This window comes from Drosophila grimshawi, unplaced genomic scaffold (genome assembly GCF_018153295.1).
Source record: "Drosophila grimshawi isolate 15287-2541.00 unplaced genomic scaffold, ASM1815329v1 contig_1377, whole genome shotgun sequence".
NCBI classification, from domain to species: domain Eukaryota; kingdom Metazoa; phylum Arthropoda; class Insecta; order Diptera; family Drosophilidae; genus Drosophila; species Drosophila grimshawi.
The window spans coordinates 2646703-2671064 of NW_025062900.1; the positions used below are offsets into that span (position 1 = coordinate 2646703).

A 24362-nucleotide genomic window follows, 5' to 3' on the forward strand; every position below is an offset into this window, starting at 1 on the left:
ACCCTCTTCTGGCGCAGGTCAAAACTTATCAATTCAATTTAAAACTTTCATTTATTAAATAATTGAAAAGTAAGGCGTAATTTGTTTGATTAGCAGGGTGTGAATTACTTTATACCCTTTACACAGAATACGAATGAAATGGGTGTTAAGCATATATAACTTAAAGTCAAGATTCAAAATGAAATTCCATCAAAACTAAACAGATTGAACAGATATCATCATCAACTTTCCCCAGTAATACTTTTAGTTTTGTTACAGGGTATCTTGCAACGTACAATTCTTACTTTCAATTCATGTTTAGACTATCCCCATAACACGATCACAATATCAATTTCCAAAGCCCTCTGCACACGAACTCACATACACAAAATACCCAACTATGCAAATGAAAAACATTTTTGTTTACGTTGTGGAAATATTTGTTGTTGATGCTTACCATCGAATTTTTCTTACTAAATATTCAAACAATGTGTATGAGTAAAAATGTTAAAGCATTATTGAACCCTTTGCTGTTTGAAATACCATTAAATACTTTATGGTTAGTTAAATGATAAATATATAAATTTAGTGCTCTGTAAATGACTGCTAAGTGATTCAAATTAATTATTTATTATTTATTTTTATTCATTACCAAATTGTTGTAAATTTCATTACAAGTCTTTCACATACTTCAAATTATTAATATTTTTTGTCTCGAATTCTTACTGTTTTCAGATGCTAAAAGCAACAACTTCAATTTTGTTGTCGTTGACGCGGCGAGAAGTTAAAGATTTGTTTAAATGCTTTATGCTGAGTCAGGATATTTTCTTATGAATCTTGCATTTGAAACCGAAGACCGACCCTGGTGCTGCTTTAAGTGCCAATTGTTTCAGTTTGCCAACTGACTTGAAGCTGACAACATCGCCGAAAGAATTGTATTTTTCGATTAAACGTTTGCTCTGCTCGATGATGTGGTAATGAATCTATAACATATATAAGAAGTGTTTGTGAAATGGGTTATCTTTCAAGGAAAAGTCGTGAAAGCTTGTTGTGCAACGCTGATGAGCCCGATCAGACTGCAGAACATATCAGCAACATCGACGTGGAACAGTTCCCAAATGACTCTCCGGCGGATGGACAATTCTCCGCTTTCAATACGAAAGCCTTTGTGGAATCGATAAATTTGACCAATTTCGCAATTGTGTTTTGTGTTTTAACAAATTTTTCCATTATTGCATTATTGTTCGTATATTTTATACACTTTAAGCTGTCACATTAATTAATTGTCAAATACTAAATATACATTAAAATTAATTATACTTAAAAATACATTGAATCATCTATCTGAAATTTATAGTTTCTGACCCGACCTGCATGTGTAGGTTAAAGTTGACGAGATAATTGGCTAAAATGTTTGACAACGCTTATGCAGTATTAGGAGCAGCACGAGTTTACTTACAAATCGTGAGTCCCTAAACGCAATTCAACTTTGTCCTCTTTGGTGAGTAGCATATACCTACGAACACACATATATCCATATATCCATTGCTGCCAAACAATTTAAGTTGTTACCAAAGTCATCAGCATTCTAACTGCGGCTAACACTCAGCAAAAACTTGCCCCTGTTGCAGTTTCTCGTCGTCTGTTTTTTTTTCTTTACTTTTTGCTTTGTATACCCTGTCGCCAGCTAATCGGTAAATAAGGTTATTGTGAAGATATCCAAAGTAAAAAAGAAATTATTCTTTGTTGGCTAAAGTTTAAGTTACAGTTTAAGCTGTAGTTTGCACAGAGCTAATTGAATACATAATTAAGCAATTTATTGCAGGGTATCTCTTAGTTGAACAAACTTTTTTATTTGTAGATTTTTGTATATTTAGTTTGCTCTTTTCTCGAGTCACAAACTTTTTGTTGCTGCTGCGCATTTGCATAATCCAGAGTTCTCCACGGACATGGAGTATACTGCAGTTGTCCGATCAATGGGAAGGTGGACGAAGAAGAAGAATAACTGCCTTTGATGCTGCTGCTGCTGCTGCTGCTGCCGCTGCTGCTGCTTAGCAATTAGACAAATCTCGAGCTGGCCTGCTGACATCCAATTTGAAATTGTTGGCCGATGCGCTGCTCTGGTCTCTGGTCTCTGGTCTCTGGTCAGAAATATAATATGACCGCAATGGGCTGCGCTGCTTTATGAATTATGAGCGAGACTCTGGCAGTGCGAGGCCTTGTGGCTTTTGGTCCGGGGCTGCAACTGGGCCGTATTTCACGGCACCTGTCATTCCGGCAGTGTAGTGCATTGCTCTTGTTGGCCACAATTCACTGAGCACTTCGCCAACTTTTGTTGGGCAGGCCAAAAAACTTTTTACCGGCTCGCACTTTTCAATTGTTTTTGTCTGCGACCCGTTATCAAGGCATAAATTTGTTTAGCCGTTTCTCGCTTTAAGCATTAAATCTTTAAGCCTGCATTTTTCGTGCACCTCAGCACAGGCTCATTATTCAAATCTAAGATTGTGCGTCAGAATAAAAAAAAGGTAAAAATAATCCACACCAAACAGTGTAAAATCAAAATTCATGAGGCACTGTTCGAGAATTATAGCGACTTTCTTGACGGTTTTTAAGGCGCCTCCCTCGCAAACAACCAACTGCTGTTCGGCCAGAATGCGTTTGTTGTTGCAAACTTTTTCCATCAAAAGTTTCTGTTTTCGATACGCTTGCTGCTGCTGCTGCTGCTGATGCTCTGCTGTGGCAACGTCGACAGCGACAGCGACGGCGGCTGCTTTCCTGCCAAGTGCCACTTCCGCTTTGCGTCAGCGCACACAACAGTCGCGCACAAAAGTGTGCCTGAAGTGGTTTTCCTAGAGCACCCCTGCTGCCTCTTTCTATACGCTCCCCTTTTGGATGGCAACAACAACAGAGAGCTAGAAGCACACAGGTGTTAATTAACTGATGCCACTCCCCCCAGCCGCCCATCCAGCAAGTGCTATATTTTAAATTGCAGCCCAGACCAAATTAATGAGACTTGCATTTGTACGCATCATGTTTTTTTTTGTTGTTGCTTTTGGCCATAAGCCGCCCGCAGCGACTTTATTTAATGTGTTTTATTTTTTGTTTTTTTTTTGTGTGTGTTCTTTTTGGACTTAAGCCAAAGTTAAGCCGAACTTTTCGCGCGGAAAAACTGAAAAGTGCGAGTGGAACGCACTGCTTGCTTTTATTATCTATGCAGGCATTTAATCCATCCAAACGTACCCATTATTATCAGGGCTTATGGCGAAATGGTGCAACGTTCGGCCTAATTTAAGGGCTTTATTCACTGGCCGCGTTGTAAAAATGTTGGGATTTGCAGATCGATCGCTGAAGTGTCACCAAAAAATACCATTTAAAGTTGTCATAAAACTTTCGAAAGCCGTAACTTTGAAAAAATTGATTAGATTTTCAAAAATCAGTGATTTTTCATAATGGCCTCTAGATCAAAACCACATTCAAAGTTGAATCGCGATACTGATTAGAAAATCAGGTCAATATTATACCCTCAAAAAGTGCATTTAAGCAGAATCAAAAGTTTCTTTGTCTCAAGTGATTTTGCCCAAAATCAGATTTTTTATTTAGCAAATAATTAACAACTTAAACTTAATAAACAACTAAAGATAAAATTAGCATTTAAACAAAACTCTTAGCCGTTTGTGTTGCACATTTATAGCTTTATTCTTCTTCTTTGGAATGCAAAATATTTATGTTTTTTTTTCTTCATAAATACCTTTTGCTGGCCTCATTTTGATAAATGAATTATAAATTAGTCATTTGTAATTCATTATCCGCGATAATAGCATGCATGGCTTTCAAAAAGTTATGTAGAAAAATTGACTGTGGGCAAAAAATTCAAATGTGAATTGCTTTGAGTGAAAAATTCCTAACTTCAAACGAATGAAAATATTTCTGCTATGTTAATTAAAAACATGCTCAAATATGTAAGAGAAATTAAGTTATTTATGATGAGAACTGTGTAATGTCAACAGAAGTATTTAGGGTAAGCCATAAATAGACATACACAATCGCTTCTAGTTTTTTTTTGTGCTTATTTTGTGCTTGTTGGAATTTCAATTTAATTGAAACCTGCAACTATTCAGGGAGAATACACACACACAAACAGTTGCAATTTGCATCGATGCTAAATCCAATTAATAAATAATGAGCAGGTCTTGTGCTGTGCGGCTGACATATTCTGCTGTTTGTTGTCCCTGCCAGCAGCTCGATGTCCTTCACAGCTGCATACACATCGATGCTGTCCTGTGAAGTGAAATTAGTTACGGTGTCGCACAATGATGCTTGGCATGACGACATCCTGTCATCCTCTGTGCTCCATGTGCGTGTGACTAAGTGTAAATATGCTTGATCTATCATCATTAGTTGGCCATGTCACGTCAGACACTTGGACCAATGGATTTAGGGGTCGTCTCCAAAGGGGGTCAACTGTTTAGCTGCTTAACTGCTTAGCTGCTGGCCAACTCGGCCCCAGCTTTTGGGCTTAGTTGACTATTTAGATATTATTGGGCAGTTGATAAAGTTTTCCTTGGCTTTGCTTTGAATGTGCCTTTTTTATATTCACTATCTTTTTTGTAAACAAATAGTTTTTTCTCCACTAAGCATATTTCAAAAGTTTTCAACTGTTTTATCATTATTTGAATTGCTCCATAAATATCTACAACTATTATTATTTTCGCCTGTCTATTTAATTAATACTGTCCGTATTTGCAATTGCATTAATCATACTAACACCAAGCACACAAATTAAAATTTCGTTTAAACACAATTATTTTTATTTGCCACTTTATTTGCCATTGTGTGACATTTAAAATGCATAATTAATGCATAAATCAGCAGGCATAATGAAAATGTTGTTGAGATATGTTCCATGTATTATATTGTATTTTGGGCAATAATTTAATTAATTGTGAAAGTGGTTGCAAATCACATGTTTTCTGTTTAGGTAAGTATAGGTTAGCTGGCAAATTATACTCATCTATTTTCTGATACCCAGCATTTTCATTGGATTTTTAGAGCATGATGCAGTATTCAAGAGTATTTCACATTTTAATTTATTGAATAAAAGGTTTGCTCGTATTTTTCGCGACTTTTTGGACATAAAATATAAAAAAAACTCATGAAAAAAATTAAAGAAAATCGTTGATGATTATGTAGATTAAAGTAGATTCATTTGAAATGAAAATAAATGAAAATAATGTAATCAGGCAGCACATCAGTTTAACTGATAAAAAAAACCAAAAACACAATCTGCTTAATGTCTAATGCTCATTAAGAATAATTAACTTTGAGCCTTTTATTTGTGGGCAAAATCCGCTTAGCCAAATCGAATGCAGCATTCAAATGGGGGTCAGTTGCCAATTAGCGAACGAATATGTTTAGTTTCAAAAATGAAATGTTTGACCAATTGCGTGCCGACTAAAATTCATTTAACTAAATATTTTGAAAGTTAATTTTTAGCGGTCGCACTTTCTTTTTTCACCTTTACTTAATTAGTAAGCAAAGCCAAATTCATTCGCGCTGCAAATTTGGGTCAGCTATGCGAAAATATGTGCAACTCCTGGAATTTAATTAAATGCGCGCATAAATTATTCGTTTAAATGGCATATATATATATATGTATATACTTATATATATACACTCACAAATATGTAACACTGTCAAGTTAATGCACAGTCCCGTTGTAAATAACCATGGGCATAATTATTGCCAAATATGAAATTCTTTGCGCCAAAAAGTACGCAGTATGTGTTGCTCTGTGTGTGTGTTTGTGCCTCGTTTTGTGGAACCTATGTGTCGTCGTGCTGGTCCTTGTGCTGCAGCATTATTAATGCAATTGCAATGGTGATAGCAGGGCCACCACATGCGACACCATAATCATTTCCCATCCACATGATCATCATGGCTTTGACTTGCCACAAAACACTTTCTCCAACAGTTCGCCAATATTCTTGAATTACGTTTTGTAAAGTAAACTTATTTTTAGCTGTTAATGGTAATAAAAACCAATTAAACTTAAAGCAGCTTATGCTCTTACCAAGATCAAATTCGATGTCTTATCAAACTTTCAATTCACTTTTCACTTTCCATCGAATTCGCTTGGAATATGCCCGAAATAAATGTAGTCTGTAAGATAAATGAACGATGCTGACAAACCTTTTGATCTTAACTCAACGATTTCTGAACATTTTTGCTTTCAAAAATTATATTGCCATGTTTTTGCTTAGCCAGTTTTTACCGATACATTCATACAAATATAAGCGATATTTGATGTTTCTCCTCAAACTATATAGCAATACTCTAATAAAGTATTGGCATACTCATCTAAAGGTATGGTTTGCTTGAATATTTTACTAGCGGTTTCAAATAGAATTCGTTTTTGAGAACACGTCCATTGAGGTATTATTATAACAATGGAATGATGCTGTTTGGGTATGAGCTCGGCTGTGTAACAGTTTCAATTCGCATGTCTGTAATTCACACGCATTTTCCACCCACAGAAACATGAGCACACCCACACACGCACACACTTCACTCACACACACACGCACACACACACTTCACTCACACACACACTCACCTATGTACACAGATAGCTGGCAATGTTTTGACTCGTTCCCCTATCAGCAGCCGCTCATCGTTTGTTTAAAGCAATTTCCACATTGCTGTCATTGCTGGTGCTGCTGTTGTTGTTGTTGTTGCTGCTGCTGTTGCGATTGTTGTTGTTGTTCGGTTTGGACTGGCAGCCGTTGCCATAATAAGGCCATTGTTTATGTTGTTCCTGATGGCATTAATGCCATTGTAATTTCAATATTTAGTCGACCACTTAATAATGTGCGGCTTACTAATGATTATTAATTATTGTTGAATACTTGTTGTCATTCTGTTGTTATTATTGTATCGCCTTAGTATATGTATATCATATGTATAGTCTGGCAAAGCGGTTAACCGCATATTAGATACGAATTATTCGAATGCGTCGCAGGTGATTCATTTTGGTCAACGTTTGCACAACTATCTAACGGATATCAGTTCAAATGCATTCGTGATTTATGTTTGGTATAAACTTGCATTGCCTCTTGGGAGGTGTATTAACTGCACACCGAGCAGACCAGGATGTCCTTAACCGATATAGTCATTAAGCTGATTAAGGATTCAAGCTCTGACAACTCGAAAATGTGACTCAATGTGTAATATATTAAATTGAAACTTTACTTAATTGAATGCTAAGCAAGTTTTATCTGAGTGTAGATAAATGTGAATGCCCCCACATAATTTATCTGCTTATAGAAATTAAATTATATTCAATTTAAATTCAGTCACAACTCTTGCAAAAAACCAAACCCGAAACGACGCAAGTAATTTCGCAAAGTTCAGGCATATTATGCAGACCATTACGAGATCATCGATAAGCGTTGGCCTTTAATTTGTAACAGAGCATGGCTTATGGCCAACAACTAATTACGAGTATGGCCAACAATTAAATGTCATTTATTATCTATGGCATTTGGGGTGGTGGTGCCAAAAACACAAATGAATTATGGCCACTAATTAAATCTCCAAATTACAAGCACGCACATAGCATAAATTGTAAATTAGTTGACGGCAACCGCAAATCCCGCTGGAATCGTTATGCGTAAATCTCCAAATGAATGCGAAGCCATTTGCACGTTTGCAGAGCAAACAAAAATTAAAATGCACCAGCTCTAAAGCAATTTGAAGTCAAGTTGTTGTAAATCGCTAAGATCGCATTTACCAAAATGAAAACGTGTAAAAATGCTGACTAACAAATGTAATCATGGTGATGGCAGCCAACTCATGACATATTTATATAGCCAAGCTGCAAAATCACAGCAGCTACGCCAAGATGATAAAGTGATTTTGAGAGAGTTTCTTGCTTTTTCTATTTTGATAAGTAAACCTGAATTATTTATACGTATAAAACGTTGATTCAAAATGTACAGAAAAGTTAATAACGAATTTCTAACATTTCTCTCTGTGTTATTTCTGGAACGATATATTTAGCAGAAATTAAAAATTTAAGAAGTCTCAATAAACGTTTTCCTCGTCACGCATCAACAGTAGTCGTCGTCACATATTTTGATAGTAAGTTGTAATGACAGTATCGCAAGTGGCAAAAATGCCACATCAAAAAACACCACAGTCAAGTCCCTAACCTGCTGTCAGTCTGCAAAAGCTGTCTGGAGTCCGTTGGCTGCCAGTTTTTTTTTGGGGGGTTGATGTCAGCAGCTGTCTGCGGTTGGGTAGATCAGGTTTGGTAAGCAAAGTGCAAATCCAACGTCCTCTGGAGGTTACAAAAAATATATATATACATATATAGCCAGCAGCAACAGTGGCAAGCGGAAACGAAAATACTCTTGCCAGCTGCACATGGTGGAGGTGAAGTGCTGTCTGCTTCAGGATGTGAAAACTCCCGGAAAGAGTATAAAATGCCAGTTTTAGGTGACAGGAGTGCAACTTCATCAAAGCTCAGCTCACATTTCATTCACTCTGGCTGTGACTTTAAAAACAATTCATGCAACATTTTCGCATTGCATGCCACAAAATTTGACACGCACAAGTACGCACACACACACCCACAGACACACACACACACACACACACATATGGAAACGGTGAAGTGTGCCCCAAACCAGCGTAAAATACGCGTTAAATGCGCAAAGCGTGTGGCACGCGCTGAGATTGCAGAGCAAAAGGACTTGGGCCCGTGTGAATATGTTGTCAAATTCTCAAGAGGATTTTAGCTCTGCTTCTTTTGTTTCCTCAACGGTTGTTATTGTTGTTGTTGTCGGTGTTGCTGCTGCTGTTGCTGTTGCTGTTGCTCTTGTTGAAAGCAGTCAGCAGCCAAGCATATTTCAAACTCCACTCGTAAGTGCGCTAAGTGGCTGCTTACAAATACATTTGCGTAACATCTTCTCTTTCTCTCCCTCTCACTCTCTATCTCTATCTCTTTCTCGTCGGCGCACATCACTTTTATTTGAGTTTGCGTTTTGCATTAGGCATATTACGCATACGCCACAGAGCCACTTCCTACTCAACACACACACGGACACATAGAGAATATAGATGATGGCTGCTTCTTCGTCATCTTCCATCTTTTGGCCTAGCGAAATTACAAGCTTATGATTTTTGCCTTGCTCTAAGCCCAGCTAATGGCTCCAGCTTATGCTCTTTATCATTGTTTTTCTCTTCCCTTTTTTGATATTGTTTTTTCTGCGCTGGCAGCTTGTGCAAATTTGCCTTAATTTCCTGTGTGGTTGCTGAATTAAAGCAAATTTCCGGTGGAGCAGCTTGTAAATTCAATGCCTTGTGGCTTATGTTTTAATAGTTATAATTAAGTATACTCAAAATATATTGCTATGTGTTATAAGGTCGAGCAGGCGCTCAGGTAGTTTGGTGCTTGAAAAAATCAACGAATTTATGAAACACGCTGAAGCGAAACTGTGCAGCAGTTAATTTTTATTATTTCTACAAGGCTGACACGTGTAGGAGCACAGCTCGGTTAATATTTGTACATATTTAAAAAGTAGAACAAAGAGTAATAAATATTTATCGGAGCAGAGTTTGAGCTTTTTAAAAAATCGACATCGTAAAGTAAAACTTTATTTGTCTGTTCGGCTTTCAACCTTTTTTCTTCGTAGTTTTTAAGAGTACATAAGATGATGATAAAAGTAGAATCCAACTCGATGGCAGACTTCAAGGCTTAACGTTCAAATAATAATGATATCGAAAAGCAGATGATGCAGCAGATGATGCAGCTGTTCTTTCAGCCTGGGATTTGAGTATGTGCACCAATTTGTTGCCATACAAAATTGCATGAGAGCAAATGAGCTGCAGCCGCTGGGGAAAAAAAGAGGCACACAAAAAGAATGCAGCGCTGTAAAATGCACTTTTGCGTAAACGATTTTATGGAAAGTTTTCGGTTTTGTGTGAGCATCATGTGTATATTGCTTAGCTGACCCGATACATCAGTTCAGCTCGTGTGTATATACACAATATACACAATCTTCTCATACTCAATGCATTAGCTTTGTTTTGGGCTGCTTTTATTGTTGCCCCATCCACATCATGCATCAATTTCAAATGCAGCATGCTCGTTGGCTGTATGAAACCCTTATTTATGACACTCACACACACACTCACACACACACTTACACACACACATACACACACACACACATAAGCGCCAATGTCAATTTTTATTGATGCAAAACAAGTTTTTGCACAAATGCAATTTCAACTTGTTTTTTATATTTTTTAGCTTGTGTTATCTTCCAGTGATTGTCTGTTTTTAAAAAACATCTCTTAGTTTCTAGCAAATGACAAATGGCTGAGAATATCGATGTGGGTGTGTTTGTTTCTGATTTGTTTTGCTTCTCCTGATTCGATGGGTTGGCTTATTGCCTAAGAAAACAAAGCGAATGTAAATTTTAGAAGGTTTCACTTTTGAAAGTATAAATAAAATATTACATAGAGATAAATGTACTACGTAAAATAGGATAATCTTCAAAGCAACTAAAATAGCAATTTGCTTTTCATTATGCATAAAGAGTTGTGTTTTTAAATCTGTATACAAACAATTTATTCAATTTATTTATTGCATTTAATTTAACTTATATATTCGTTGTGATAACTTTGGAAAATTTCAGCTGTTATTTCCGAATAAAAATTACAGTTTAATGATATACAAAACGTAAATAGAACACGACACTGATTTTTCGATGGGGATTTAAATATTTATTTGGCTTCCGTCGATTTTGTATGCGCAGCACGTCACAAAACCATCAGCGGCAATAACGCGGCATGCCACAGATTGAAATGTGAAATGCTAAATGCGCATTAATGCGCCCCCGATCCCGATGAAAATATCACAAATTTTTTCTTCAATGCTTGCCACGGCAAATGGCAGTCAGTTTAGCTGCTTTTCTTTCGTATGAAGCAGGTGAAAATATTTAAATCGTTGTGTTGGCATTTTGTGGTATGATTGCAATTTCAAGACCAGTGTGCATATGCCGACCAATTAAATAAACAGATTAAAGAAACTTAAACAACATATTTGAAATACAATTAGGGAAATTAAGAGGATTGTTCGCAACAACTATGCAGGCAAGCAAATTATAAATCACTTTCTAAGTGACTCCTCCAAGCACCCCTACCACATTCGCATACCAGCACAGGGTTTTTCTCTACTGCTTTAATTGTAGTTGTTGCTGCCAAGCACTTACAATAATTACATACCCCACCAAAAAAATTTGAAAGCCATTTGGCTCTTGCCGACTAGTCAACAGGTCGTATGCGCAATGCCTTTTAAACTTGTGGCGTGCGTGCTTTGGAGGCAAAACTGATTGTGCAATCAGCATTAGAGCATGATGGAAACAATGTCATCCAGCTAAAGCGAGCTGGAATTTAAGCATCAAGTGGCATCTTTAGATGTTGTCGCCGCTTGACTTTGTCATGTTTGCACTTGGCTTTAATGTTTGCCAAAATCCCCGCCCCTCGCCCCTACACACACACTCCCCACATTCCCCTCGTTGTTTCTGTTTGTGATGGTTTTCACTTGTTTCTCGGTTAAGCGCAACAATTTCCACAAACTCATTTTAGCCAAATGAACTTTTGCATCTTATCTGTGCGACAATTGCGGGCGGAATTTGAACACCGAACATCATTGCACTTCTCTTGTAATCAAAACTTTTAACTCTGTGTGTGTGTGTGTGTGGGTGTGTTTGTGTACTTCAGCACTTGTGTTAATGGTGTGTGTTAGTCTGCACTAATTTCCACTGCGCTTTGTGGTGTTTCGAGCATGATTACGGTGTCTGTTTGGTAATTGTGCTGATTTTCCAGCTGCAGCTGCTGGCAGCGGTTAACTGTGCAAACTGCGCTGAAAATTGAAATAAAATGAAGATAAATTTGTTTGGTACCTGTTTGAAATCCATTACACCATGCAAACTTGCGCATATTTACTGAGAGTGAACGAATCTGAACGTGATTCGCGCTTTTGCATTGAAATTAAAATATTATTATTTAGATTTCTTTGTACAGCAAAGATAAACGTAATGATGTACTTACGATTTGGTTTTATTAATATTAAAGAAATAAAACCAGACACTTTTCCTATTGGCTGCTATTACCCAAGTCTGCATGTGGATCATGCATTTGTTGCCGACAATCAAAGTTATTATTAGGCATGAAAATGTAACTAAATAGCACTTGATTATTATTCAGTATCTGTCTTTAGAGTTGCAGAGTTGAGTCACTATTGTTTGTTTTGGATGGGGCATACGCAGAGGGTAAATTTTGGGGTGGTTGGGGCATTTGCTAACTGGCACAGGGCGTCAATTATGCTAACAACCTACCAACACTCATAATCACTCCACAGACAATCGTTTAGATAAGCGCAAAGGCGCGTTAAGGATAACGCTGGAGGATATGCCGTGAACCGTGTGCCTAGACAAATCCAAATACTTGACTGGATACTGGATACTGGAGTGGGTTTTCAATGGGGGGTGTTTCGCTTGTGAAACAAAAGGCATAACAAGCTGAATAAATAGCACGATAAATGCCATAAACAAGAGACGAAAAGTTTTAGCAATGAACGCAAAACAGCAAAAAGAAACAACAAAAAAAGAAATACAGGAGAGAAAAAAAAAGCAGGCAAAGTCCAATAAAAGTCACGTTGCCACAGTGTGAAGTCAGCAGAAAGTAAGTTCGTGTCCGAGTCCTTGTCCGAGCTGTAGTGCATAAAAAGGAAACTGCGTATTGTAATTGCTTTAAGGAAACCCTTGCGTACAATTTGCGACTAGGTGGCAACGCTGTCGCGCATTGTACGCATTGTGAACCGGTAACAACTCTCAAAGGACGAGATTTATGCGATTGCCGATAGCAATCGCACCAAGCAGCAATGCCGCTCCAGTATTTCTCTTTGTATTCTCTTTGTACTCTAATGGCATTTGAGGGCGTTGTCAGCGGACTGAGTGGGCGGAGTGGGCGGAGTGGGTTCAGGGGTCCTTCTTCACTTTGTTCTTACAACTATATTGTTCTATTCTAGTACACGCTAACAAGTCCCTGTCCTGTACTGTAGTGGTAGTTGAACACGTTGCTATTCTTGTCTTAACTTTTAATTTTAATTTATTGCCCTTTAAGTACTTATTTCAATTAATTTCAACGAACGCTACAAAAACTTGTCTTGCATTTTATTCATTAAACATTAACATTTCTTTATTGATACTTTTTGCTCTAATGAGATACAATCTAATTGGCCAAAAGTACTTGGCAGTCTCGAAGCTATTTTTTGTCTTGTCATATTTCAGATAACAGTTTGAGATATTTTTTTAAAGACATTGTTTGAGTGAGAGACAGTTCAATAGCCATAAAGACATGTATAAGTATTGTTTCCAGTTTATGGCGATTCACAAATATAAAGTTGGCCATAAACAAGAGATGTCTAGACACACTAAATGTCTAATTAAAACTGGCACTTTAAATTTTATGTTGAATAATCGTGAGGTATACGAAGACAATTTTCATAGTTTATAGTCGCCAAAAAGAGTTTCTTATTTATTTTAATAGATTAAATGATGATGAGTTCATAATTCATTAATTCATTCAATTTGGCTTGCTAATTATTTAAGAAAATGTTTAATCAAATGCAAAAGTTTCTTCAAATTCCGTAAGAAGTTTCAACTTTGAAATGAAATGAAAACTTTATTGCATAATTTACATTAGGGTAGCTCATTTCAACTCGATGATGGAGCGTACAAGCGTTTAACAAGTTCCACGTACAAACTTAATGCGGCTACAAATTTCCGCTATCAGCGGGAGGAATGCGACGCTATCGGCAACATTCATCATCAGCTGCCAAAGAATCGGCAACATAAAACGCAGAGCCCTGGCAATACTAAAATCCCATTCTCCTCCCCCACATCCAACTGACGTAGATATTCCACCTGAAATGAAACTTTTGAATTTTGATTGCGATGCTGCTGTTGCTGCTGCTGCTGTTGTTGCTGGTGCTGTTGCTGCTGCTGCTGTTGTTGCCGAGTGCTTGGTTTTTATTACAAGGCAGTCGTAGTCTCGGCATCGGAACTGTGGAGCGTTGGTGAGTCGAGCACTTCATATGCAAAGTATGATCCACTTAATGCGATTTATAATGCCACTGCCACACCCTCCTGCCCCTTCAGCGAACAGCATGCAAATGTATTAAGCAGAGTGACTACGACTAGAAGAGAAACTAAAGTACATTTTGTCACAGTCTCAATGTTTCAGTTGAGCCCTGTAGCAGCTGTAGATGTAGTTCTTCACTCCCTCTCTCTCTCTCTCTCTCTTTCTCTCTCTCTCTCTCTTTCTCTCTCCCTTGGTCTCTGGTTCATATACGCTGAGCTCGTTTGTTCCGCCTGTCATGCCCATGTTGCTGTCACCCATCACAGGCATCACAACCGTCATACCAGTCATCCACCCCCACAACCCACAGCCCCACACCCCCAACCCCCAACCCGACGTCAACATTGTCGATTATGCTGCGCTTTCATTCATGGCGATTATGTTGAAACGCCATTGTTTCCTTAGCTTAGAAAATCCATTTCGAATCCTAGTTTAGTGCAAATTTATACGGTGAATACACTTTTTTCATCTGCTGCTTCTATTGCTTTTTCTTGTTTAAATTTAACGCCAGGATGAAAAATGTATACATCTATATAAATATATATAAATATATTTAAAAGTATATTTGTGACTCTGTCATGCACGTTTCGCCCTCAACCGTTACATAATTGTAACCTTTCGGCCTGAAACGTTACTTGAAATACTCAACAGGGCTACAAAGTAACAACTGCTGACACACTCGGCGTATGCGTAACATTGTTAGCCATTGTTCTTAGCCTGGTTGCCCGCTGGGCATTCGTCGTTGTCTTTTAACAAGACATGACAAAAAAGGGGTTCCAAATAGGATTTTAATAAGGCAACTGGATATGCATGTGGGTCAGGTATTTCAACCCTATCGTTCTTGTTGGGGAGTCAGCAGAAAATATTAAAATGTACTTTGTTGAATTATGAAAAAGTATAATGAGGAAGCTTTTAAATGTTTTAGAAGAATTGAATTTTAATGTGAAGAATATACAAATAAAAACTTCACGCCAAGTAATTTAAATGAATAATCAGCCAGGTTGGCAAAGGTGTGTAGGAAAGGTGTGACAGAATAGAAAACTGATGCCATAACTAGCCCAGTCAACTTACAGGACTCATTAGTAAGTACTTAAAAACTATTCGAGCAACAGCTGTCATGTGGCCCTCACCGGGCTGTTGCGACACGCTGCTGCAAGCGCAATATTTATAATGTCGCATGTAGCATGTAGCATGTAGCATGTAGTGTGGGCAACAAATGTCAACATGCGACACATTTCGAGCAGCTGACAGCAGCACCGTGTTTCGGAGGGATTCATCATCGGCCCCCTGGTGGTTAATTAAAAGTGGTAAATGTGTTGACTTAAATTTCTGTTGACTTAAAGCTGCCTGCGAGACTTGCCAGAATTACGAGTATAATTAAAATTTAATTTTTTTTCTTCCATTTTATTTTTTCCCCATTTTTTATCTTGCTGGCAGAGTTAAGGGCCATTTAGCCGTGACTAACTTATTTCTGTTTTAACTATTCTACATTTTCGTTGCACGGCAGCGGGCTGTGGTGGCTGTCAATGAGCTCATTAAATTGCAATTCGTAATACATTATTTCAGAGTAATGGAGTACGCACTCAGCGTAGATTACTTACTTCCCACAAGCACTGTGCTTTTTTGCTGCTCTTTCTCTTTGATTTTTCAGCAAGTTTGACTGCAACTCTAATTAAAGGTGTCTGATGCTTTACTTACGGGTTGTTTATTATGAATTATGCACTACTCGAGCTGTGCGAATTATTTAACTCGAATAGTGGAGAAATTCTCTGAAGCGTACGGAGTGCATTCGACCATAAGAAATGTACCTAAGAAAAAGTTTTACGTTTTACTTAAGAAAGCGAACAGAAAGTTTTTTCCTCCAAGTTTCGGTTGCAAAATAATTAAATCGTGATTATCAACAACAGTTAGCTCTTACAAATAATCAAGTTGTTATACGAATGCAATCGTTGGTGGCTGGATCTGATACTATTTATTTTAAGCTGAATATTTTAGCAAAGTCTGAATATGAATAAGTAAGAACATGCTAATTTAATGTGTAAATAGTTGGAATCAAATTCAAAGTAATTTCGCTTGAGTTTTCCTGCTACTTGAAAGTTATACGCAAAATGTATATTTGCATCTACTAAATAAAGTTATCATCAAAAGTATTAAATATTGTTCTCAAAATAAAATGTAAATATTTTTAAAAAAAATTGGTTTCATTTAAAAAATTTCAATTGTAAATCTGTTGACGCTGCCAAAATAAATGCAGAACAGAAGTCTCGAAAAAAATACAGTTGCCTTTGTAAATGATAAATGCCTCTAACTACCCATTCAAAAGGTTGAATTGATAAAAATAAACTATGTAAATAAAATATTAAGCAACTCAATAGCCTCACTGATATTATTTTCACATTTTCAATTATTATATGTCACACCAATAAAAATGCCTACAGGCCGCACATTAAGCGAACTGTCACACAATTCGCAACATGCAACTGACAGTTGCTTGTGGCAATGACAACAACTCCTTTTGTCAACACTACTGTAAATGTGTGTATGGTGTGTGTGCTATGTGTGTGTATTGTATCTGTGTATGTGGGTCAGTTTGTAGACGCCAGCTTGCTGTTGTATTTCGAGTGCACCACCTACTCCAAAAAAAAAAAAAATTCATTGAAATATTATTTTGTCTGCAACAGAACCAGCCAAAAAGCCGTTTGTAAAATGTTGTTGTAGCAGCAGCAAGTAGAGCATCATCCGACCAAACCAACGATGCCGCAGCAGGCGGCCAGACAACCGCATATTAAAAACCATAAACAAAACCTTCATTAATCTTATTCAATGTCCTTCACATACTTGCATGTGACCGAGAGATTTTTACACTCGCTCTATTCACTTCAGCCAATTCAAATATAAACATAAACAATTTTCACATTTTAAGTTGATTTCTGTTGCAAAGCTCCAGAGGCCGAGAAACACAAACACAAACACAAATACATACACACACACACACACACACTCAATAAACACACACTCAGGATCAACTTGTGTTTGCTGCAGCAGTCACGCATTGCTTACGTGTGTATTAAGTATACGCCGTGTGTTGTCCGGCGAGTTGTATTTCTGGTGCTCAACCCTTTCATCCCAGATCCGGCTGCACATAAATCGAACTTGGCTTTATTTGCACTACGTGCAGACAGGCAGATAAATAATCAATAGCCTGCTTGCAAATTTAAAAATGTTACGTAAATATAAAACATTGAAAATTTCACTTTTTTCTGCAATTCAATATATTCAATTAAACTAAATTAGTAGCTGGAAAATCGTTCAAGTGTCATCTGCATAGATAGCTGAAATTTTCAAGTTCGATTCAATGAATGCATGCCGATAAATTGTCCGTGTCGTGTATGAAAAGTCAACAAAATGCTATTTAGATAAAACTTAAATTGTTGCATGCAACGAATGCCACAGTAAAATTGCATTTTAAATTATATTTTGTTTGGTGATTTGCAAATAGTGCACATACGCTCAGCTGCCGCTAAACGCAATCAATTCTTGTTTATTCTTGTGCATTTATTTGTTTATCAAATTTGCACGAATTGAATTTATTCTGAAAAACTATTCAAGAATAGATTGTGTATGCTCCTTTACTCAATTGTCTTACAATTTCAGTCATAGCGAAATTAATGTAAATATAAATTGTGTTTGCTATATTTGATGATAATTTGTTTGCAAAATAAAATGTTGTTCAAGTACAAGATTTGAATGAGCTTTAAAATTATTGTGTTGCATTTTAAGAGTTTAGTTTTAGGTTTAAGTCTTGCATTGCATGAAGCCCTAAAGATCGACGTGAAGTGTGAAAAGCGCAATAATATTAATAGTAAATATTGATTCCTAAGTAAAACAATCATTTTTTAGCTATAAAAAAAGGACTCTCTTTATAAATAATTTGTGGACTGTTATAAGAATATTTGAATACATATTATGCCATGGCCATTTTTTGCTGGTTAAACAGCTTTTTACCACTTTAAGTGGCAGCTCAAGGATTATGTCTTAAAGTGGTTTCACTTCAACAGGCAGAAATGCGATAAAAGAACACTTGAAGACGATTGGATGGTTGCAGCTTGCAGCCTGAGATACAATTTGCGGTTGGCTCAATGCGTAGGCGAAAATCAAAGACAAATTGCCCCGCCGCCTGCTAAGAGTGCATTATGTGGCAAAACTAAAACAACGTCGCCATCTGCTGTCACTGGCAGAAAATTGTCAGACAGAGCGACAGAGAGAGAGAGAGAGAGAGAGAGAGAGAGAGAGAGATAGAAAGAGAGGCGTATAGGGTTGTGTAGCTGGCGGGTGAAATAACTGGCATGTGGCCCAACTATAACGTCACAAAGTCAATTCATTGCCTGCAGCCAACGCACATAAATAAGTCTCAGTGTCAGTCTGGAGTTGAATGTGATTTCAACTTGGATTTTACGTTGACAGATGCATTGTGAGTAATCCTTGCGTCACTCGTCACCATTAGCTAAGTAAATATTTAACTGGAAACGCACTTATGTATCACGTATACGCATAAAAACGCAACTGGGCTAAAGTTATAAAAGTAATAACAGTTGTTAAACAGTCAGAGAGAAAGTTTGTCGTTTATCATGGCCCGAATGCATTAAATTAAAAATAAGTAAATGGAAAAACAGTTTGGCAATTTGTGACTCAGATCTGAAAAAGCAACAGATCCAAAATGTTCACAACATGCTTTCGTTTCCGCTTTATATCTGTCTCTTGTTATTTACATAAAGTTTTCGATTTGTTTTCTGTGACGCTTGTCAGCGTTTCCGGCAATAATAAAATAGTTGCAATTCTGTATTACATTTTCGCCTTCAGTTAATATAAAATGGTCAAAGACTATTTTGAAGAACTATGCCAAAGAAAGTTATAATTGCAATCTGTGTTTTAAGAAGGTAAACAAATTTTCTGACACCATTATTTTTACTTACGTTTTCAAGTTGTATTTATATTTAAGAACATCCTCTGGAGTCCCAGGTTGCAGTATATTTATTTGTTGCACTTTTTTTGTTGCTTTATTGCATTAAAATTTATTGCGAGAGCAAAATAAAAGTGTTGCATGCATTTCTTTATTTTCATTTTTATGTGTTCCGCCGTAATCAGTTTGGCGTAGTGTTTGAGCGCCGGAAACAGCTAGTTTATTCTTAACAGCTGGCAGCAAGCAACACGTCGCACATCTGTTCTGAACCGTTGTTATCGTTGTTGTTGCTGCTGTTATTGTTGTTGCATGCATTTCGCTTGATAAGCAAATGGGGGTAAAATATGCAGGAGACGGGCGCGGCAGCAAAATCAACACAAGCCAAAGAAAAATATGCATGTGCTTGTTACCGGTAGATTTCCATTTTAGATGTCGCCATTGCTGGCATTGTTGATGTTGTCGTTGCTTATTATTGGCGGGCGTGGCAATCATTCCTTTGAAAGTGACGACTCCTTTTTGGCCCCGCAGCTGGCAACCAATCGAATATTTAACTAATTTGCCCTTAGCGTATGGCGCCATAACCCACTTTTTCTTGTACAACTTTTGCACTAAATTTCGATCAAGCTGTGCATGAGAAGTGCTGCAAGCAACAATAACAACGCAACAGCAAATTGCGCTGCCAAGGATATTGTGGTATTACTTTTATGAGGTGGTTATTCAAAACTAACAAGAAACTGCACAAAAACCACTTTTTATACATGCAGCGACAAACTACTACAAAAGAGTTAAGAGTGTGTGAGTGCATTTGTTTTTGACATGCCTGCACTCACTATTTCTCTCGCCGAAGCAATTTTCCCACAGTATCCACAAAACATGTTGAGTAAGAACAAAATACACGTTGTTGATCACACAAAACAGGGCCGAGACCAGAGCAGACCAGACCAGACCAGACCAGTCAGTACCAGGAAAGGAAACAAGAGTTAAGACCCGAACTCGAACTGAAACCATAAAACCCACAACCGACGAAATGCGAGTCAGTTTTTTCTCTCTCTGTTTTTCTTATTCTTTGTTCCTATTGCAAGTTCAAAAGGTAGTACAAGTGGATACGACATGCAAGCTGCCTCCAACTGCAACTGCAGCAACAACTACAACTACAACTACAACAATAACAATAAAAATAATAATAATAATAAGAAAAACAAAATGAGTAAAACTAAAAACCAAAAACAAAACATTGACATAAATAAGAAAGCGGGGAAAACGTGGAATAACTGCTGTGGTTGCGGTTGCTAAACTTTTGCTGAATGTGTCCCCGAAAATAAGGTGATATCATTTGGAAGGAAAATTCGTCAGTCAACAGAAAAGTGCGAAATTTATTATTGAGTTCGAATGCGCTTTCCACCCAACTTATTTAATTTGCCCTAATGCATTTGTGTCGTAAAAAAGAGGAACTTATTTTTACTAGAGGATTCTTAAAGTGATGGAGAAGCGATAGAAAAGCTTTAGAAAAACGATTAAAAAAAGCGATAACTTTTTTCAGAGTTTTTTAACTTGTCCAAGAGGAAAGTTTGTGGCGATTTATGTGCAACTATAACTTGACAGCTGGCTACAGGGTAGCTTTCAGTCGTCCAAACCTACTTAACATTTTACTCTTGTGTTTATTTTCCATTATACTAACGACGTCAGTTCGCTCCAATTTGTTCATCCTTTTCGCCTATATTTTTGTTTGTTTTGTTGTTTGACTTTGTTTTTGTTGCTCGCTTTATACTTATTAGTAGTTTTATTTTCATGCGCTGCTTGCACGATTTTTCTTTTATTTATTTTTTGAAAGCTGTGTGTTTTTTCTTCTTCTTTATTTTTCATGTTGCGCTTGCACTTGTGTCATAAATATTTCACAACTTAAACGCAAGCGTTTTTTTTATGCAAATGCAAAGAGCGAAAAGCTTGTTGTGAAACATTATTTTTTGATATGTTAATCGCGCTTTGCATGTAATTTTCATTTTAGATTGTTGTTTGTTAAGCGGAAAACGCAGCTCATGCGACAATTGTGACGTCAGAGCTGATGTTGAATTTAAATTACGTTCAGCAAAGCCGCAAAGTATAAATTAAATGAATTAAGAAGCGGATTCTTTTCTCACACAGAGAGACACACACGCAAACCACAAGCACACATCACGCACACACACGCACACACACACATACACACACGCACACTCACATCACACACATGCCTAACACACAATCGGAAATATGCGCACATAAATGCTTGGCATTTTATTGTTAGCCGTGCTTAGGTGAGGTGTGTGTGTGTCTGTGTGTTAGGGCCATAAAAGGTGTAAGACTGCCATAAATGTCTCACAGCAGCAGCAGCAGCAGTTATTGCTATGCTTGTAGTCGTGTGCACACACACACACACACTGACTGTGTGTCATAAAATGTGCGTAAAACTTGCTTATGGCATTTATTGATAAAACGTTTGGCCAATGAATTTGTATTTAAAGCATTACTAAATAAAATGGTATTTATTGCAAATAACAGCTTTGATGCCAGTATATTAAATGCATAACCTATCAAGTATTCAAGAGATCAAAACTTTGTTTTATTTTAACAAATACTTAATGTTGTACAAATTGGAAAAGAAAGCAAGGACAAGAAAGCATATCAAAAGAATATTGGCCTAGTTTTGGAGAGTAGCAGATCTTAACATGTCACACTCTCAATCATTTTGTCTTTAATTTGAACAAAAAGTGCAGAATATGCAACATGAATATTAAACTTCACCTGAAAAGACTAAGAATAAATGAGACGTTTTTAAAGTTGAAGTAAGTTAAAAACACTTTCAGTTCTGCCAATCAATTTCAACCACGAAAAGTTGCAAAATGTGCGCTGCTGACTCATAAACTGTGCGCACATTTCGCAACCAGGCAATCTATCGACATGTATTGGCCCAGATGCTGTGTGGGCCAAGTTTTTATCGAAGAAATCTGTTATCAGCTGAAATGTTGAATGTCACACGCAGTTATCGATTGCCTGATAAGTTGATAAGAAACCGGGGAGAAAAAAAAAAACATTTACAGCACATATAAAAGCCACATACTGCCAAAAAAATATATTTCAAATTAAATCAACGCTCTTTTCACTAGCTTGCTCGTCGTAAAAATGAAGTGGCAACAATTGTTATTGCCGCTGCAACTACTGGTGTTGCACGCGTTTCACATCGGCCATGTGCGGTGTCAGCTGCAGTGTAACGCAGCGTCGAGCAGTCGACAAAAGCGCATTGTCATCCATAATCCGGCAGCGAGACAGCTGAGCGAACTGGACAGTTGCCAGTACGAGGTGGCCCCGTGGAGCCCCCAAGTCTGTCAAGTGCGCATCGATTTCGAGCGTTTGGAGCTGCCACAGCCGCACCTCAATGCTAGCAGCCAGCGAATGGAGTGCATCGATTTTATGCAGGTGCAGCGCTTTCAGTTATGCGGCCGCAACAACGGACAGCATTTGTACGTGCAACTGCTGCGCGGCCAAACCCTCAAATTGCACTTCAAACTCGGCAGCCGCTCAACGCAGTCCACGTGGCAGTTGACGATAATGCAACTCGAGTGTCCCGAACATGTGCTGTCCAGGGCCAAAAACCAGCAAACGCAGCAGCTGCCGCAAGTGCTGCCAACAGCCAACCGACCCATGTTGCCATTTCTCAACAATCTGTTGCCACGCACCATTTTCATGGGCGGCAACTCTAGACCGGGTCTGCTGCACACCCTGATGCCAAATCCGCTAGCTGATCTGCCGCTCTTGGCGCCCATGGGCTGTGATCAGTATTTTAGGGGATCGACGGGTGGCATTGTCAGCTTCAATTTTGCTGGCGGTGCTTATATGCCAAATATGAAGTATGTCATTTGTGTGGCAGGCGGTGCAAATCAGCAGATTACGTAAGCAGGATATTTAATTATATTTTCATATATTATTAACTTGAATTTACAGCTACAGCATTGAGCACTTTGCCTTGTCGAAATCCAGTGGTGCGCCTGGGGCTGGCTATGATTCGGACTGTCACAGCACAGTCAGTACTTGGGGACGTGCCTCGGACTATTTGCTAATACCCAACTCATATGTGGCTAACAATCAGGCCATACAGGCCACTTATTACTGTGGCACCGGGCTGGCCGGCACTAAGATCATCGCCCGTCCGCCCTTTGTGCTGCACTTCTCCAGCGATGGACAGACGAGCGCCACCGAAACTGGATTCCAATTGACCTACACAGTCCAGCAGTCACAGGCCCTGCTGTAAATGTCAGCCTATTATTATTATTCGGTTCATTTGAATTACTAATTGTGACACGCGTACTATGGAGCTGCCAATTGTACCAACTGTGCGATGATGTTGGCCTAATTAAATAGCAAAGTGCAATGCCCAAAATCATCTATATATGCATTTTGTGTGAATTGTGTTGTGACTGGGAGTGCCCGATAGATATATCATGACTAGGTCAACATAAGAATTAACAGCATCCATAGAGTTAGATTTGTGCGTATCGCATGACCAACCATTCAATGGATTAAACTAAACAAATTGTCGATGGAAAAATAGCTGACTTTGAATAAGTTTTTAAAAAACAACACAAAACTTCATCAACTCAAAGCACAACTTACCTGAATAATGAAGAAAACCACACAATATATGTATATATTTATATATTATTAATAGGTAAATTGAAATGCATTTATTGAACTGAGTGGTTCTTTGGTGCCCCAAGCATGTTTTTTGCAACATATTTTTTTCGCCACTTATGCACAACAGCAATTGGCATGCGAATTTTTACTTATATAATGGCAATGTTGTGTTACGTGTTTGCATACGCTGTTATCACGTGAATATTCCTTTTACCACAACCTGTGACTGCATAAGCGGATATGCAAGCATCCATGGCAATCCCAGTGACATTTTGACGATGTTGGTGGTGGTAAAGTTGCCAGTTGCCAGTTGCCAGTTGCCAGTTGCCAGTTTGGCTACCTGGTCGGTTGGCTGGCGGCCAGGTTGCCTATATATCCATGTATATTTGATGTGAATTTAACAAAATGTTGCGGTGCTGGTGTGAAAATTGTTAAATGCATTTCATGCATTTTGCCAGACGTAGCACAATTTGCGGATCAATAAATTGAGGAAAACGGATGCGGATGTGAAATTTGCGATTGAATTGATTGCAAAATGTTTGTA

General features: G+C 37.8%; 1 protein-coding gene across 3 annotated transcripts; it reads left to right on the forward strand.

The window, feature by feature from the left end:
- The first annotated feature begins 763 nt into the window (after window positions 1-763).
- Window positions 764-23454, forward strand: LOC6562359. Of its 3 annotated transcripts, none has more exons than XM_043214562.1 (3): window positions 827-953; window positions 22294-23076; window positions 23129-23454. In XM_043214562.1, the coding sequence occupies exons 1-3, from the start codon at window positions 946-948 to the stop codon at window positions 23433-23435; spliced, it is 1098 nt and encodes a 365-aa protein (XP_043070497.1). In that variant the 5' UTR covers window positions 827-945; the 3' UTR covers window positions 23436-23454. The 3 variants fall into 3 exon arrangements, 2 of the variants coding, with proteins under 2 accessions (XP_043070497.1, XP_032592344.1); XM_032736453.2 differs by lacking the exon at window positions 827-953 and adding an exon at window positions 1468-1480; XR_006246601.1 differs by lacking the exons at window positions 22294-23076; window positions 23129-23454 and adding an exon at window positions 1009-1201 and having other exon boundaries at window positions 764-953.
- Window positions 23455-24362: the final 908 nt, after the last annotated feature.

Bases quoted from the DNA above. Each gene is read 5' to 3' on its own strand.
- LOC6562359 (XM_043214562.1), top strand. The intron at 23,077-23,128 runs GTAAGCAGGATA...TTGAATTTACAG, and splicing joins GGTGCAAATCAGCAGATTAC to CTACAGCATTGAGCACTTTG.